Source organism: Acomys minous, assembly GCF_964271855.1.
Source record: "Acomys minous genome assembly, chromosome: 4".
NCBI lineage: Eukaryota > Metazoa > Chordata > Mammalia > Rodentia > Muridae > Acomys > Acomys minous.
This window is the reverse complement of record NC_140486.1, coordinates 82,453,357-82,471,099: the sequence shown is the minus strand read 5'-3', so window position 1 is coordinate 82,471,099 and position 17,743 is coordinate 82,453,357. Positions and strand designations below refer to the sequence as shown.

At 47.3% G+C, this 17,743-nt stretch overlaps 1 protein-coding gene across 3 annotated transcripts in view; it reads left to right on the top strand.

The window, feature by feature from the left end:
* The window catches only part of ANKRD44 (ankyrin repeat domain 44), a 295,573-nt gene that overhangs the window by 44,063 nt on the left and 233,767 nt on the right, over nt 1-17,743 (top strand). The window contains exon 2 of one of the 3 annotated variants that reach the window (XM_084779452.1): nt 6,095-6,146. The exons of the other annotated variants lie outside the window; for them this stretch is intronic. Within the exon in view, the coding sequence (XP_084635578.1) occupies nt 6,108-6,146 (39 nt within the window). The 5' untranslated portion in view covers nt 6,095-6,107. The remainder of the gene's footprint in view (nt 1-6,094; nt 6,147-17,743) is intronic. 3 annotated transcript variants of the gene reach the window in all.

Below are 17,743 nucleotides of genomic sequence, written 5' to 3'. Positions count from 1 at the left end.
CATCATGTTTCCCTTCATTTTCCTTCGTCCAAGCACTCCTAGGTACCTGTGCTTGCTCTTGCTATGATGTACTTAAAATGACTATTCTATGATAAATTTTAGGATTGCATCTGTAATGATTATTAACAACATATCAACATGGAAAACTATGCATGCAAAGTAAGATATTCTACTTCTTGATCTAGGAGTATGGAATCATTTATTGACCACTGTTCACCAGTGTTTAAAATAAAGCAGGTGATATACAGTTGGATAACACTCCCGTGCTGTGAAGTATTTTCATGGCTTCTGTTGAATCAGACCCCCAAAAATTGAAAAGTTGGTGGTTTTAGTGGTAAGGAATGAATAGGTGAAGAAAAAGCATTGGGTAAATAATTTATATTACCACATTTTATTCACCAGTTTATATTAGCAGATCCTACATTGCTAATCATTTGATGCATTTCCATGAGTGAGCTTGCTATTCCTTGGACCACAGCCTTTTAGTGTACACATTTCAAATTTCTATTTTGAATTCTGCATAAAGGGCACCTTTCATATCCTTTAAAGTCTTGCTTAGATCATTAAAGCTAACTAGGCTTTGTCTAGCTTCCTAGTCTTGACCTGATATGGAATTAGCTCGTGTGTTTGTGGAGAATTTAACTTACTGATAAGCTGGCCCTAGCTGTTCATGGGAGGATGCTTTCCTGACTTTGACTGATCTAGAATGGAACATTTCTTAGGCACTGTGGTCTTTTTGTACCTGAGGGCCAGTTTTCTCAGTCAGAATCTCAGAGGGTGAGGGGTATTTCTACCTTGCATCCAGGAGAAGGAAGATGTTGAGGAGGGAAGTGGATGGGCAGTTGTATCTGGAAGGTACCCACAGGGACCTGAGGCGCTGCCACACATTCCCACACACTTTCCACAAAGCTTTCCTGTACTCCAGGGAAACTGCTTGGAGTTTGAGAGTGCTGGAAGGGCGGATGTTAGCTTGGGGGACAGTCCTCCTTCCCTCAGGTGGCCATGTGTGGTCACCTCGTGTGAACGACAGACACGTACTTCTCACAAGAAATGTAGTCAACTTATGAAAATCTGTGTTGCAACCGTGTGCCGTGCAATACGTGTTGAAAGTTGAACATTTGAGGGGTGAGGTAGGGAGACAGTGTAACAGCTCTTGACACATTAAAATAAATGAACTTAAATGTATGCTTCGCGATCCTTCTGTAGTATAGTCCCAGTGAGGAACAATGAAAAGTCAGCTTTTTATATGTGAGTTTGGGGAAGGGTTCTCGTCAACATTTGAGCCTTTATTGGGGTCTGGTGGAGACTGTTTAAAAAAAAAAATGCGGTCTCCTCCTCCTGCTCCACTCTGACTAGTAGCAGGATATAAGCAGCAGTGTCTTAGTCACTGTTTTAGTGCTGGGAAGAGACGCCATGACCATGGCAACTCTTATAAAGGAAAGCATTTAACTGGGGCAGGCTTACAGGCTCGGAGCTCTAGCCCTTACGGTCACAGCAGAAAGCATGGTGGCACACACGCAGACATGGTGCTGAAGAGGTAGCTTAGAGTTCTATGTCTGGACTGGCAGACAGCAAGGAGCCACTGGGCCTGGCTTGAGCAAGGAGCCACTGGGCCTAGCTTGAGCATCTGAGACCTCAAAGCCCACCTCCAGTGACAACAAAACCACACCTCCAATGACACCACCCTCCTTGAGTCTGTGAGGGCCGTTTTTATTCAAACCACCACAGCTGGATTATAAGCGTGATTAGAAACCAATATATTTGAAAGCAAAGTTCACATGTTGAAACGTCCAGGTCTTGCTTTCGTAATGGAACACTGGTAAACCACTTGTTTGATGGGGGAGGGGTGCATCTGACGGCTCCTCCGGCATGCCAGCTTCTGAATGAATTGGTGTACTAGATCAAAGTGTCTGGTTACCTTACAATAAGTGCAATAGAGGTGCCTGCTTATGAGATTCAAGTGATGCGGGCTTGCTTGTGGATGTTGAGTGGATTTGTCTGGCATTTCTGTGAAGTGTTCATCAGCATCAAGAGTGGATTTTCTGGGTAGTTGTGGTACACACCTTTAATCTCAACACTCTGGAAGCAGAGGCGGGTAGATTTCTGAGTTCAGGGCCCGCCTGGTCTGCAAAGCAAGTTCCAGGGTAGCCAGGGCTACGCAGAGAAACCCTGTCTCAGCAAAACAAAATCAAAGATAACATCGATGGCTAATGAGTAGTGTTGGCTGGTTTCTCTTGCTTAGCTTTAGACCAAACAAACACACATCCTCTCTGCCAAGTGCTCTGTGATGCACAGGGAGGCCCTACAACATAGCTGCTTTTATGCTTCTCCGAGTCTGCTTGCAGGGGAATTAACTTCTTCAATTATATAATTCAGTTTTAAAATGGAAGAATGTATACTATTTTTTTTTTGTAACATCTGGAGGGTAAAACTCTTAAAAAAAAAAAAGTAGACTTGAGAGCTTAACAGTAAAGGGTTCCTACCACTCTTGCAGAGGATCCCAGTTCCCGGCACCACAGCAGGTGGGGAATCCAACACCTCAGGCCTCCACAGACACCTGTCCTGTACCATGTGCCAGTGCATGGATGCATGGATGTACACACACACACACACACACACACACACACACACACACACACACACACACACACACCACTATTAAAAATCTTTAAAAATAGAGTTTATTATGCAAAGTGATTTTATGTTTATAGCAAAACTGAGCAGAAGGTACAGACGGCTTCTCTGCCCCTGGTCCAGCCTCTCTTGCTCTCAGCATCCCCCACCAGCATCTTTACTCTCCAGTGACTGGATGCCACTGCATCACCATCACCCAAAGCTCATAGCTTACACCAGGATTCCTGGAGTTTTACATGCTGTGGCTCTTACCATGTGTCAAGGGCACATCCACTTGAGTAGATTTCAGCATTCACGGAGCAGTTTCACTGCCCTGAAAACTTTTGTGCTCTGCATTTTCATTTCTCTCCTCCTGAGCCATGATGGCCTGTGTCTTTCTACTGTCTCCATGGATTGACCTTTCCCAGGGAATTATGCAGTTGGATGATTTTGTTCATTTAGGGACAAGACAAACTTCTAGAACTTTAAGGGAAGCTTAGAGATTTTTCATTTCAAAGTTACGTATTTTCCAAGTTTGAATAGAGACAAGTGTGTTCAACTTCATAAGCTAAAAATGCATCTAGAATTGTTTAAAATAAAAGTAAATATTCTAAGGAGCAAAGAGATGCATTTAAAGCCGGGCGGTGAAGCCGGGCGTGGTGACGCACGCCTTTAATCCCAGCACTTGGGAGGCAGAGGCAGGTGGATCACTGTTAGTTCGAGGCCAGCTTGGTCTACACAAGTCCAGGGCAGTTAAGGCTACACAGAGAAACCCTGTCTCGAAAGACCAAAAAAAAAAAAAAGAGAGAGAGAGAGAGCGAGAGAGAGCGCTGCATTTAAAAAAAGACCAAGGTGGAGGAAGAATTTCTTTTAGCATTTAGGAATTCCTTAAAGGATCTCCGAGCTTCCAAGCTTAGCTGGGGTGGGGATGGGGGTAGTGCATGTCTTTAATCCCAGTGCTCCTGAGGCAGAGAGGCCGATCCTCTGAGTGTGATGCCAGCCTGGTTTACATGGCGAGTTCCAGAACAGCCAGGGATCCACAGGGAAACCCTGTCTCAATTTTTTTTTCCAAGCCCATTTTGATTGCATTTAGAAACCCAACGGAGATTGCCTTTAAACTAAGACTAACGAAATAGAAACATGCTCTGGTTTATTTTATTGTCAGGTGGCTCTGGAATCTATTTCAGGCACAAGATGTTGAGAAAGAATCACATGATCATTCTTGGGGTCCTGGAGAATCCTGGTAAAGAAGCAGTGACTATATTGGATCAATTGTACACACTTCCTTCCTTAGACCTTATGTGCCAGCTGCTTTACAAATTGGGGAGGTAACACTATGGACACACTCATTGTCAGCTGTGGGGTCTGACACCTTGCGTAGGTGATGGGATGGCTGGTTGTGTCTACTGACAAGGTAAAGCTAGATAATTTGAATTTCTCTAAAGAGCCCCATTAGTGACCACAGCAAACACACTGATATTGGTTGGGTTTTTATCTTAAAGAACCGGGTCCTATATTATTACGTCATTTTATTGATCTGTTTAAGCCCTATTCAGGTAGTGTGTCAGCCCAGAACAGAATTTCATGTCTTGTTTCCTTTTTCTTCTTCTGCAGTCTGCTCAACCAAGGTGTATTTTTACGGGAATTTAGACAGGGAGCTGCTTGAGAGATTCAGAAGGGACGCTTGGTTTCAGGCTGTGGCTGGCAATAGCTTAAAAAGCTCCCAGGGCCATGAAGTCGCTCACCGAGTCACAGACAATCTACTTTCTCTGGTTATGGGAAAACAGCGAAAGGCATTGCCCCTTTTGAGCCAATTCCTTGCCTCAAGGGCTCCACTACCTCTGTTTTTAGGCGCCTGGATTACGGGTGCCCATGCCCGTCTCACAGTGGGCCCCAGGGCTGACTAGGGGCCTGAAGCATGGCATAGTTTAAATTCCTTGACTTTGGATTATGTTCTGTAGAATATGCTGCAGGTTTCTATCAGGCAAAGAGCTGGGCTAGAAAACACTAGCATGTGACACCTGGACTTATTCAGGGGATGAGGTTTCTGGGTAGCCTTCAAAGGGTCATTGTTCTTGGTGCCCCAGAATTATGATGTCATAGGTAAAAAGGCCCCACTGGACTAGAAGAAGATAAATTTTTGTTGTAATAATCAAAGTTTTATATCTTAAAATTTAATATGTAAGACTTTTAAAGATACATTTATTTATGTGTATGGTGTGTTATGTGTGTGTCTCTACCACATAAGTGACTTTATTTTATGTATGACTGTTATGCTTTGTGTGTGTGTGTGTGTGTGTGTGCACCAGGTGTGTACCTGGTACCCAAGGAGGTCAGAAGAGGGCCGGGGAGCTTTGGGTGGTTGTGGTGCTGGGAGTTGAACTTGGGTCCTTTCCAAGGGCAGCAAGTGCTCTTAGCTGCTGAGCCATCTCTTCAGTCTCCACAATGTGGTTTTGACTATATATATCCTTTTAAATTCTTATTCGATCATGTGGTGGTAGGCACTAAGAACTGGGGAAATTAAGTGGGAAAAGTTTGAAAGGGTGCGTGCTATATAAATGTGCGCGTATATATTTTCCTCCTAAAAACTGGGAAAAAAGACCTCTGGTTTGCATGATGAGTCAACCTAGAACTGACTACAGACCACGAGTGTCCCAAGGGACGAGAGTTGGAGATCTCTAGAATCAAAGCTCAAGAGACTCTGCAGTATGCCAGAGGCCAGAGTGGCCCCCATCCATCCGTTCTGCCTGTGCAGTTCTTCAGTGTCCTTTGCAAATTCACGGCCGTGAGGTTCCACCTGGTCATGTGACTAGGTGCAGCGCTTTGCCTCCTTGTGAGGTACTTCAGGAGCAGGGTTTATGCCACACGAACATGCTACGTACCTGTTCATGTTAAGTTGGATATTTTTACCAAGGTAAAAATTGAGCTCTCAGTATTGTAAGCCCTAGCGAGCATCTGTTTTCTCTAGCAAATGGGGTTTGCTCTCCATGGCTTCTTCACTCGGCAGAGAATGTCCTGAGTCTTTTGGGGGCTGGTTGTCTTACTTTCTATTTATTTTTTCTAATAACATGGGGTTTATTTAGTGGAACCAGAACCGAGAAGCCATTGTCAGCTCTTCAGAAGGCGTCAGTCCCCTAGCATTCTTCTCTTTGAGGCTAGGGCTCCTTCTAACCCACAGTAGAAGTAGCTTGCTCTCTAGGACTTAGAGGTTGGTGAACAGTAACGGCTTGGAGCTTAGTTACCTTGTCTGTCCAGGACAAATAATGCTATATTACAGGTTAGACTTTGCTACGAAGGCTTGTTTAATTAAAAAGCTCATCAGGATGAAATCCCTGGGTACAAACAAAAGAAAATGCATGCCATTTATTTGTTGAGTTTTGTAACAAACAAACAGTTAGTCACTGGGCAGAGCGCACGAATACATCTTTTAACACCTGCTTTGCTGAATGTTTACTACTGCTTTCCATGTTTCTATATACAGAAACTAAGGAATAATGATGAAACAATTAGCAGAATATGATTCTTTAATTATGGTAAGTATTGAACTACCTGGATAGCAGTACTTTTCCCTTTTCTTCCCTGCCCCTGCCTCCCCCCCAAGTGTAGCCTTGACTGTCCTGGACTCACTTTGTAGACAAGACTGGCCTCAAACTCACAGAGATCCGCCTATCTCTGCCTCCCTGAGTGCTGAGATTAAAGGCATGTGACACCACTGCCCAGCTGACAGTACTTTTCGAATAAATACATATTTTAAAAATACATATTTTAATAATTTAAGGGGATAGTTTCCCCGCTAAAAGTTTAATGTGGCAATGAAATCCCTGGTACTACTAAAGTAGATTATTTTGAGAGATTGGCTTGTGGGTTCAAGTTAACCTGGGTATGCCGTGTAACCCAGGGCTGTCTTGAATTCATGATCTGTCCACTTGCACACGTGCCACCACACCTGGCACTAAAGTGACTTAAATGCTGCAGCCGGACGTGGTGGTGCACTCTTTAATCCCAGCACTCGAGAGGAAGAGGCAGGCAGATCACTGTGAGTTCCAGGCCAGCCTGGTCTACAGGGTGAGTCCAGGATAGCCAAGGCTACACAGAGAAACATTGTCTCAAAAAAAAAAAAAAAACCCAAAAAACCAAAAACACAAAAACAACAACAACAACAAAAAAACCAAAAACCAACAACAAAAAAAACTGTGTTTCCTTGTGAAATCCTGTTAGTAGCAGCAAAGGGTCAGAGGAAAGTTTGGAAGCTATGTCAGGCTCGAACATCTGGTGAGGGTAGGCTATGGATTCTGGCCTGGGAGGATTTCTGATATTTGGTATATCACTTGCTGGTTTGACCGAATAGCTTACCAAGCCAGCTAAAGGAAGGGGAGGTTTATTTTGAGTCTGGTCTGAGGGGATGTGGCCCATCATGGTGGGGGGAAGCATGGCAGCAGTGTGAAGCAGCTGGAGTCTGTAACATGTTTGAACTGACTTCTGGGCGATCCACGTTGGGGGGCTGGGTTTATCTACCAGGTGCCTTGGTGGCTTTTACTTTTGCAGCGCTCAGGCTTAGCAGTGCGGCCCTACTCTGCCAAAATGGCATCTGTGAGGCTTCGTGTGATGGTCAGAAATGCTGTTGCCCAAGGCGTCCACGCTCTGTCCCTTCGTCGTCACATAAGCTGCTCTGACAGATCTTAAACCGTGGAGTCAGCTCGAGCGCAGCTTCTCTGAGCTGTGGCTCGGGCACAGGTAACTGAAACCAGATGTGCCCAGTGGAGGCTGCGGCTTTTCTTGCCGAGCATTTGGGGGCTGGGGGCAGGGAGGGAAACTGCTTTTATGAACCCTTTGTGCTTTTGTTATATGCACGTTTTCCCATACCCGGCCCCAGTAGTTTCTGCTCTTGTTTTAGCTGCACAGTTTCTGTATAGATTGTTGGTAGGTAGAGAGAATTGGGTATCTGTGGTTCTGCCCCCACCTCCCTGCCTCCCCCCCCCACAACTGTTCGCCTTTGCCTGATCCCATCTGTACACTGCACTTGGCTGTCTAGGGGCCAAGTTGATTTTTCTGACCTGTTTGGTGGTCAATTAATGGAGGCCCCTGAAGCCCACTAACGAATTTGGGGTGTCGTGACTGAGAGAAGCCATGAAGACTTCTGTTCAGGGGTTCGTGGTGTGTGTGTGTGTGTGTGTGTGTGTGTGTGTGTGTGTGTGTGTGTGTGTGCGCGCGTGCGTGCGTGTACAAGTGCACACAAAGAACTGTGTTCTAGAGCTCTGATTCTCACCGGATGTAGAGAGTGAACAGCCTCTTAGGCTTTCTTTTAATTACATCTGCGTGTTTTGTGCGCATGTAGACTCCCTGGCATTTGGTAGGATCACTCAAAGGCTTGCTCCTTAGAGGGGAATGTGCTGTCACTGTTTTTTTCCCCCATAAAATCCCCAGGGGCGATATTTTATCAGTCTCTGAAATGTGGGCAGCCTGAGGCCTCTGCAATCTGCTCCTCAGCACGGCCCTGCTGAGCTCAGCCCTTCAATCATGTGGTTCTGAAATGCGACCCAGCCTGAAACCATAAGAGAAGGCCTCCGCTTCGTCTGACGTGCTCACAGTGCTGCGCGCGGGAAGCTAACCTTTGAAGGACGTGGAAAGCCAGAGAAGTGCTGACCATACAAAATGCATATAAAAAGACTGCATATGGAGACAGGGGCTGGTCCTTTAGAATCTGTGGCATTTTCTTCTTGGATGTTCATTCCAACTCACACCACCTGTTTCTGCTCCAAATATTCCTGAGGTCAAAGGTCTCTACTTCAGAGGCTGGAGGCCCTTGCTCGCTGAGGGATGAGAAGTTCGTTTGTGTCCACCTGGCGCACACTCAGAATGCAGAGCGTGGAGCGGAATCGGCCTGTTTCAGCCTCACTGCCGTTCCTTGCTGGTTATTTTTGTATTCCTGTATTACAGTTTAACACCACGTAGCCCCTTAGCACCAGACAATTGCTTTTCTTCTAACCTTGCTTCTGTGCCCACCCTTCCCACCGGCCCCTGTTCTCAGTGTATTTAGAACCGAAGTCCTGTTCTTCAGAGGAAGCTTCAGGAACCGGAGCCTTGGCTCCGCTGTTTAAGAAAGAGGTCGTGCTGCCTTGCAGAGGACCCGGGTTTGATTTCTGGCACTCATGTTCGGAGGCTGACAATCGCGTATATCTCTAACTTCAGGGAGAGTGCAATGCCTCTGGCCTCTGAGGGGGTCCCATGGCTACATACCAACCACCCCAGAGAGCCACACGCGTACATGCAATGAAAATAATAAACTAAAATCTTATTTTTAAGGAGTGTGTTTTTCATTTTGGCTGTGGCTTCCCCTTCCTCCTCTCTTTCCACTCCCTCCTCCCTGCCTCCTCTTTCCCTCCTCCCTGTCGGTCCTCCCTCCCTTTCCCTTAGGAAAAGGGCCAGCCTTGGTGGCTATCAACTAGCCCTGGCAGATCAAGTTACAGCAAGACTAGGCACACCTCTCCTATAAGGCTGGAGGAGCAATGCAGTAGGGGAAACAGGCCCCAAAGGCAGGCAGCAGAGTCAGGGACAGCCCCTGCTCCCACTGTTAGGAGCCCCACATGAAGACCAAGCTGCACAGCTGTTACATGTGTGCAGAGAGCCTGGGCTTGTCCCATGCAGGTTCCCTGGTTGGTAGTTTGGTCTTTATGTGAGCCCCTATGGGCCCAGGTGAGTTGATTCTGTGTTGTGTTTGTTTGTTTGCTGTAGAATCCTTGATCCCTCTGGCTCTTACGATCCTTCCTCGCCCTCTTCCATAGGATTCCACAAGCCCCGCCTAGTGTTTGCCTATGGGTCTTTGCATCTGTTTCCATCAGTTGCTGGGTGAAGCCTCCCTGATGACATCTGGACTAGATAACAGTTTATCACTAGTGATCATTTATTTCATTGACTTTATTGTTGTTGTTGTTGTTGGTCTCTGGGATATCTATTCTCTGGTTCCCGGCCCTCCGGAAAGTGTCAGGGCTGGATCCTCTCTCATGGCATGGGTCTCAAGCTGCACCTGTCATTGGTTGGCCATTCCTACAATTTTTGTGTGTCGCCTTTACCCCTGCACAACTTGTAGGCAGGACAAATCGTAGGTCGAAGATTTGGTGGCTGGGTTCATGTCGCAGTCGCTGGAAGTCTTGCCTGGGTACAGGAGATGGCTGGCTAGGAGTCTTAGCTAGGGTCATCCTCACAGTTCCTGGGAGTTTCCATTGCCCTAGGTTTCTGGCTGTACCAAAGACGCCCCCCCCCCCCAATATTCCAGTTATTTCTCCGAGTACTGTCTTCCTCCTTCCTCCCCACACCACATCCTTCTTGTTCCCAGACCCCACCTCCTTCCAGTCCTTTCTTCTCATCCACCTGAGATGTCAATTCTGAATATTAAAAAAAATTGTCTTAAAAAAAAAAAAAAAGAGAGCCCTTCAGGAGCTCAGTGGGACTCAACGCTAGAGTTCTCTTGCCCATCTCTCAAAGCCAGTAGAGCCTCCAGTCACCATGACAACCAAGGGAGCCCCTCCTCACCTCCAGGCCTTGAGGGCAGGGCTGCTCTCCTAGGAACCACTGTCCAACCCTGAGCTATCAGCAGATAGCACTCAGTGGGTGCCCCTCGCTGATGGTACATATTTGGTGACTGACTGACTCAACGAATGGACTGCTAGACTTGAAATAGCAGCATGGCTGCCTCTCTCTGCAATCCGGGTACTGATACTGAGGGAGGGCAGTGTTGCAGGTGGAGCTCTGGGGGTGGGGGTGGGGCTCTCTTGGGCTGTAAGGTGCTCATTAGGGACGGGCATCTACAGTAGGAAGGAAGCACCTTCAGGCGGAGCAAGGTGGAGGAAACGGGCTTCAGCCACCTTGGAAGGAAGCTTGGGGGGTGACAAGCCACGGTGTCCTGCTCTGAGCCAACATTGCCTGGACTCCTTGCGTCTGCCTGTCAGTAGCCAGAATAGGATACCATTGCAGGCATAGTGGGAAGGCAGTGAGTGACCTGGGGGGCAGTGGCTGAAGTTGAGGCCTCCCTTGAGGGAGCTGGTGGCTACAGTCTGTACTGACCACACGTCTGAACTGGGAGGTTCCCGGGTGGCTCACCTGACACAGACAGGCCTTCATGTCTGTCCTCGCTATGTGTTTCATAGCAGCCTTAGGACATGGCCACAAGTTGTGTTCCCACTTTATAGATGAGGAAGCAAGGTTAGGAGTTTCCCCCTGAATTCCCTGTTTTAAGCACTCAGCCATTATCTCAGCAAGGACAGGCAGGCCTTCTTAGTGATGTCCATGAGGATGGCTGCTCTCCCTCCCCTTTTCCCTCCCTCCAGCCCTCGCTCCCTTCCTTTGCCAGCCATTCAGTTTGCGTGAGAGATGCTGAGCTCCATCTGCAGTGGGGACAAGAGGACTCTTGCCCATTGTCCCCTCAGCCTGTCGCCTCTGTGGTTGGTTGAGGCGTTTACCGGTTGATTAGCACAGGGAAGTGGAGGTCTCATGCAGATATCATTTGACCAGCTTAAGGAACTAATTAAAACAACCCATGACATGTCAGGCAGCTGCTTGCTTTGTGGTCCCCTTCCCCTCATAGGTCGGTTCTGACATGCCGGGACCTGTGCTTTATGGCCTCTGGAGAAGAGTGCTCTGAGGCCTCCAGAATTTCCCCATCCAGGGTCCAGCCAGCTGGTGCCCGAGGGTGAGCAAGCTGCTGGCCACCTCTGGAACCCGACCTGCATGCCAGATGCATGCGGGCCAGGCAGTGCTTGGCTCTGGACTCGGCGACTTCCTCTATCGGCCACTTCAGTTTGGGCTCCGAGTGGCCCACTGGAGAGACTTCGCAGCCACTCCTAGTCCCTCAGAGGGGACTACTGTTTTTTAAGCCAAGCCAAGGCATTTCTGTTATGATTTGTTCCAATAACCTTGGCTTTTCAGTAGACCTAGTGGGGAAGGCCTGCTGCCTGTGCCGTGGGCCACTGGCGTGTGGAGGGCGCAGTCGGAACCATGATCTTACCAGCTGGCTAATGAGATCGATGCAAGGCAGCACAGCTTTGAGTAAACTGGCTGGGTATTTGGGGGGCTGGAATTCTCTTACAGTAACATTCCACGTGAAGGAGTTAGATTCGGGGTGGGGTGGGGGTGGGGGTGCAAACAGGCTTCTGCAGCCATAGCAGCGGGCTCCATAGAAGCCCAGGGGATTATTGCTCCAAATATTCTGACATGCTAATACGAGAAAAACGGACACCCCCCCCCCCCCCCCGCCCGCCAGAGCCCCGGTGAGGTTAGGCACTGTTGCATATATTCTTTGGCCCTTTTACACATTCTTTTCCTTGAGTGACTTATTCATCTACTTTGCTTTTTAAGAGAAGCTCAGGTTTTTCTGTCCCCTTGTGGTCACTCTGTAGTCATTCTTTGATGGTATCCCCCTGTCCCACCCCCACCCCCCCGCCCCGCATTGGTTTCTTTGCTCTCTATTTCCATCAGTCTTTTCCCATCACAGACTTCCTTAGACCTGGAGAAATGCAGGTCTGCTTAATTCTCAGGAATTACAGGCTTCCTGCCTATCAGCTTTTCAGAAGCCTAACTAAATTCAGAATAGAAATCAAGTTTTTTTTTTTAAATTAAAATATACTCACATCAGCCTCCTCCTCCTCCTAGTCCTTAGCATGTTATCCCCACCCACTGTTCATTCCCTAGTTCACGGGGGAGGGGAATTTTAATCAGCTTCTTGACCACTCCAGTACAGAATCTGGGCTAATAGGTGGGGTCTTTTACAACCTACAGTGTAGCTATTCGTAACTCAGGAGCAGTTTATATTAAGCCTGGGAGGCAGCTACCTTCTCCTCTGGGCTTTCAAATAGAAGGAGTTTTCCACTTTGGGTGCTACCTGGCAGCTCACCTGCCTCTTGCCAGTAGTGTCACCTCCTCCCTGCCTGCTGTTATGCCACAGTGAGCCCTGTGGTGCCAAGTGGCTGAGCCTTCTCGCTCTCTTAGCTTTCTTACCCTGAGTACAGTGTTCTCCACCACCGCCACCCCGCCGGGTTTAATAACTTGGGGACTATTCCTCCTGGGGTCCCGGAGGAAATGGCTTGAACATGCATACAGTGGAATGTCCAGGTCTGTTACCTCCACACTAGGTGTCTCTTCTCAGCAGTTAGCCAGCTGTTCATGGCTTCTTAGCTGTCTGTGTGGCTGCCTCTCAAGTGTTACAGCCTCGTGTTCTGCCTCCCACTCTTTATTTCACACCCATGGCTGTGTTCAGTGCCAATCATGTTTACTCATTATTTTTCATTTTCTACCTCCGCCAGACCCCATGAGCGAGTTGCCAGGTCTTAATCGCGTAGGTCTCCCCCATCACTCACTGAGCTATAACCCGTTCCCTCTTCTCAGGGTTTAGAATAGAGCGTGAGCCTTGGTCAAGGGGCTTTCACTCTGGTCTCGGCTGCATGGTTCATCCCTAGGTCTCATCCTTGCCCCTCCCCCAGCCCCCGCTCCTCAGTCCTTGCGCTTGTCCACGGGGCTGACAGCAGCATCTTCACACTCCTGGGACGCGCGGAAATGGGAGGCCTTCCAGTTATCATAGTGATTAGCAGGTGCTGCCAGCAATTATGGGTGGAGCCAGAAGTGGCAAATGCCCTGCATGGGAAAGTCTTCTGCATGTGGATGTGTTCCATCCAGAACTGCAGCTCCTGTTGATCAGTGGGGCCACGCTGTGTCATTGCCTCTGTCCTTTTCACCTGTCCGTCCTGCCCTTTGTCTGAGATGCCCCACATGCCCGAGGAGCTCCCACGTGTTTGAGTTCCAGCTCAGAGCTGCCGCAACATCTCTGAAGCATCCCTCCCTTCCCCTTCCACCCCCACTGTGAGAGTAAGGCTGTGCACACTTCCCAGCGAACCTGCTCCGCGTGTGTATTTCCCCCAGAAGAGCTGGCCTTATTTGGCTTTGCATTCCCACACCTAGCATGGAGCTGTAGGCAATTGTAAAGTAAATCGAGTGGAATGGTTCAAATCACCAACAGGAATAGTCTTTCAGCTGTGTGGTTCTCGGCTTGGTTTACGTGTTAGGTTTGGATTGTCTTCCCCTTCCCCTCCCCCTCCTTCCCTTCCGTCTACCTCCTTCTTTCTCAATCGCAGCCTTTCTAATTCTGGCACGCTCTTCTTCATTACTACAGATTGGCCATCTTCCACGGCCACAATCGCCTGCAGTTCCTTGAGGCATCTAAGAATTGAAACAGATCTTGGCCGTCTTTCCGACGAGGTGTGACTGCAGTAGTTACAGCTCCCGTTTCCAAGGCAACAGCTTCCTGGTTAAGAGTAGCATGCATGTTGTAGCGGATCTCCATTAAGAGAGAGGAACTTTACGGCTTATGTCTCCATATTCAAACCTGGTCTGCTTTACTGCTTATTAAAAGGCCAGTTGACAAAGGATAAAACAGGCCAGGGATAAAACATCTCCATACTTGCTGTTTTAAGCCTTGCTGAGTGTGTTGAACACACAGAGAGTGAGGACATATAGTAAGAACATGTGATCATGAATATGCCATGTAAGGAGAACCCCAGATACAGAAATATGGCCTACCATCAGCATCCTAAAGCCTAATGGTTGCTAATGGAAACACTTTGTTTCCTAACATGCATTTCTTATTTCATCTGAGAAGCATATTTCTTTTTTTTTTTTTAAAGTTTGTGTGTGTCTGTGTGTGTGCATCTGTGTGTGTGCATCTGTGTGCGCGTGCCTGCACCTAAGTATATATATGTGTACCATGTGTATGCAGGAGTCTTGTAGAAGTCACAAGAGGGCATAGGATCCCCTGGGCTTGAGTTACAGGTGGTTGTAAGCCACTCTGTGGTGCTGGCAACCGAATGGACCCAGGGCTTTTGCTGCTGCTGCAGCAGCAGCAGCAGCAGCAGCAGCAGCAGCAGCAGCAGCAGCAGCAGCAGCAGCAAGTGTTGAATAGATTCAGTGAAAGATTATTTCTAAGACTTCTGAGAAGTGTCTCTGTGGAGCCGGGGAGGCCTGGTTTACTTTGGCTGTTTTGCTTTTCTGTAAATAGGAAGTAGGGGGTGGCTTGGGGTTTGCAGGGCAGGGAGCGTAGAATGGAGAGGTGTGGTGACTCTGCTTTCTTTACACAGGGGGTTAGTGATACGGTGCTGCTTGTTTGTTGTTTTGTATTGCTGGGGATTGAACCCTTGAACCCAGGACCTTGCCTATGCCTGGCAAGCTCCTCTACCACTGAGTTAGTCACCCAGCCAACATCGTGTTTCTCCTAAACGTCCCTATTGGAAGATTCCTCTCTTCCAAGTTTAAGATTTGGGGCCGTCATTCAGTTTGTGTAGGGGGGGGGGAAAGCCCAAGTTTTTAATATAAAATGGTAAAAAACTGCAACGTTTTAAAGTTTGTTTGATCAGTTTTTATCCGTGGCTTCCTTAGTCAGGTAGACCTGAGCCCTGCTTGTATATCAGAGGCTTAACTGGCTCTTTTAAGGATGCAATTTCAGCTGTAATTTTCCATCTCACCCCCGCCCCCCTCTGGCATCCTTGTGGAAAACTCTTAGCTGTTATTTGAGGCCTTCTAAGAAGTTTAAGAATGGAATGGCTCCCGCAGCTCTTATCCTGGTGCTCAACCAGAAGAGGCTGAGAGTGGCGGTATTTCACAGGGAAGTCTTTCTTTTTCATGTGTACCAGCGTTCCCCTGCACACACAAACTTTTTTAAAAAAAGAAATATGCTTCTCAGATGAAATAAGAAATGCAGTTGTGACTTCTGCTTAGAGAGTGACCATTTGATTCCTTCCTGAAGATCATTTTTATATAAGGATATGTCATGTTCTCTACATTTTAGTATCCAATAAAATACTTTATTACTGGATTTAATTTGTGAAAACAGAGGTGATTCAAATTAGCCTCTGATGTTATCTGTTCATTGCCAAAGGGTTGAAGTTAATAGCTTTCTTTTGGTCTGGCTGTTAATCCACTGAAAGGCACGCTCTTCCAAGTGTTAATGGGAAGTGGCAGCCATCGGTTTTTAGTATTTTTTGTGGCAACTTTTAATATGCTACATTCATAAATGGCCCGTATTATAATATTCCTTACATATAAGAACTCCTACACTTAGGACTTAAGAATCACAAAGCAAACACTCGGTCATCTTTATTAGACAAGGCAGAGGCAGCTAAAAAATAAATAAAATAAAATAAATAAACGAAAGAGGCAACCTGAGCTCTCAGCTTTAAAAGGCTTTTTACTAAGGAAGCGTGCTAGCATTTCAGTGGGTCAAACAGGAGGAAACCGCCTGGCTCGTGGAGCCGATTCAGAAGGCGTTTGCTCTTATTTGGATTTGGGCTAGTGTGTACCGAATGCTGCGGGTGGCTCGCTGGGCCCTCTCAGTGTGCCTAAGATATTTTGGCTGCGGACTCTCGCCATTCTTGTCAGGGAGCCAGCTGTCCTTTCGTTTCGTAAGCGGTGGTGACGGCTACTACAAAACAGCTTTGGTGTCTTTCAAAGCCAATTGTGATGATGTTTTTCTTCATCCCCCTTTGAGACAAGGACTCATGCGTTTCAAGCTGGCCTACACCTTACTATGTAGCTAAGGATGACCTTGAATGTCTGACCCTCCCGGCTCCATTAGGGAGTCATGTGGAGTCATGTTTATTCAATGCTGGGGATCCAAGGCCTCCTGCATGGTGAGGCAAGCACTCTACCCGAGCTACATCCCCACCCTAAGTCATGAAATCACTGAAGAGCCTATAAAATCTGCTCTGATACTCTGACCTAGGTGTGTGGTCCAAGTGTTCAGGGTCCTGGCTTCTGATTCTTCTTCATCTAGAGGAATGGCATCTCGTTATACTCAGCTGTTGGGGAGAGGTGAAGACGATCCTCTCATTTGCTTCTATTTTATTTTGGTATGAGTCAAAGTCTTAGTATGTAGCCCAGGCTAGCCTAGAGCTTGTGATTCCCTGGCCTGAGGCCTCTGAATGCTGGGACTGTGGCTTGCACCAAGGTAAGGGTCTCACATGACAGTGGTGGGAAAGATCCTGTCACCTGGACATGTGTTGCCTAGATGATTGCATGCACACCATTCATGCTCACTGGGACCCTGCTGGATGACTGAAGCAGAGGAAAAAGCTGACAGTTTTCTCCTTCTGGAAGGGGGACCTGACTGGGCATTACTTACTGTAGAAGTGATAATATATATGTAAAAAAACAGAGACCAAGCTCTCTAAAAGATGGCTCTTTAACAGCAAACTGACACCAAACTCCAGTGGTTGTTCATACCATGAAATCTCCAGTCCTCCCTAGGGAATGGCTGTTAGTGGGACACAGTGGTGAGCCCATATAATTTGGCATATGGGAGGTAGAGTCTGGAGGATCAGGAATTTAGGGCTATCTCAGCTATGAAGTGAGTTCAAGGTGAGTCTGAGTTGTATAGACCTTATCTGAGTCCTCCTTAGCCCCCCCAAAAGAAAGATGGCTAGCCAAGCCTGGTGGTACATGCCTTTAATCCCAGCACTCAGGAGGCAGAGGCAGGCAGATCTCTGAGTTCGAGGCCAACCTGGTATACAAAGCAGGTCCAGGACAGTCAAGGCTACACAGAGAAACCCTGTCTTGAAAAACAAAAACAAACAAAACAAAACAAAAGAAAGATGGCTAGTCAAACAAGATAATAGTTGAATTCAAAGTGCCTCAGAGATGTATTCATTACTATACGCAGTTGCTGGGCACTAACAAGACAGTACCTAATTTAGCTCTGATCTGTAGTAGCCTGAGCATAAACTAGTCAAGCCTGGGAGAATGAGTCCATGAGGGTTTTTTCCCTCTGTGGGTGCTTTTGTGCACACATGTGTGTTTTTAGTATAGCTTCCATTTATTTTCAATTAATTTTTTTTTTTTTTTTTTTTTTTTTGGTGGCAAAGATGCTTGCTCTAGTTTCTGCCATCTTGGGCAAAGGTGATAGGAAGAGGGCGTCTTCTTTTCCTTTTAAGAGTATTTTATAAGTGGGGCGTGGTGGTCCATGACTTTAATCCCAGCACTCGGAGGCAGAGGCAGGTGGATCGCTGTGAGTTTGTGAGGCCAGCCTGGTCTACAAAGCAAGTCCAGGACAGCCAAGATAATATAGAGAAACCTTGTCTCAAAAAACCGGAAAAAA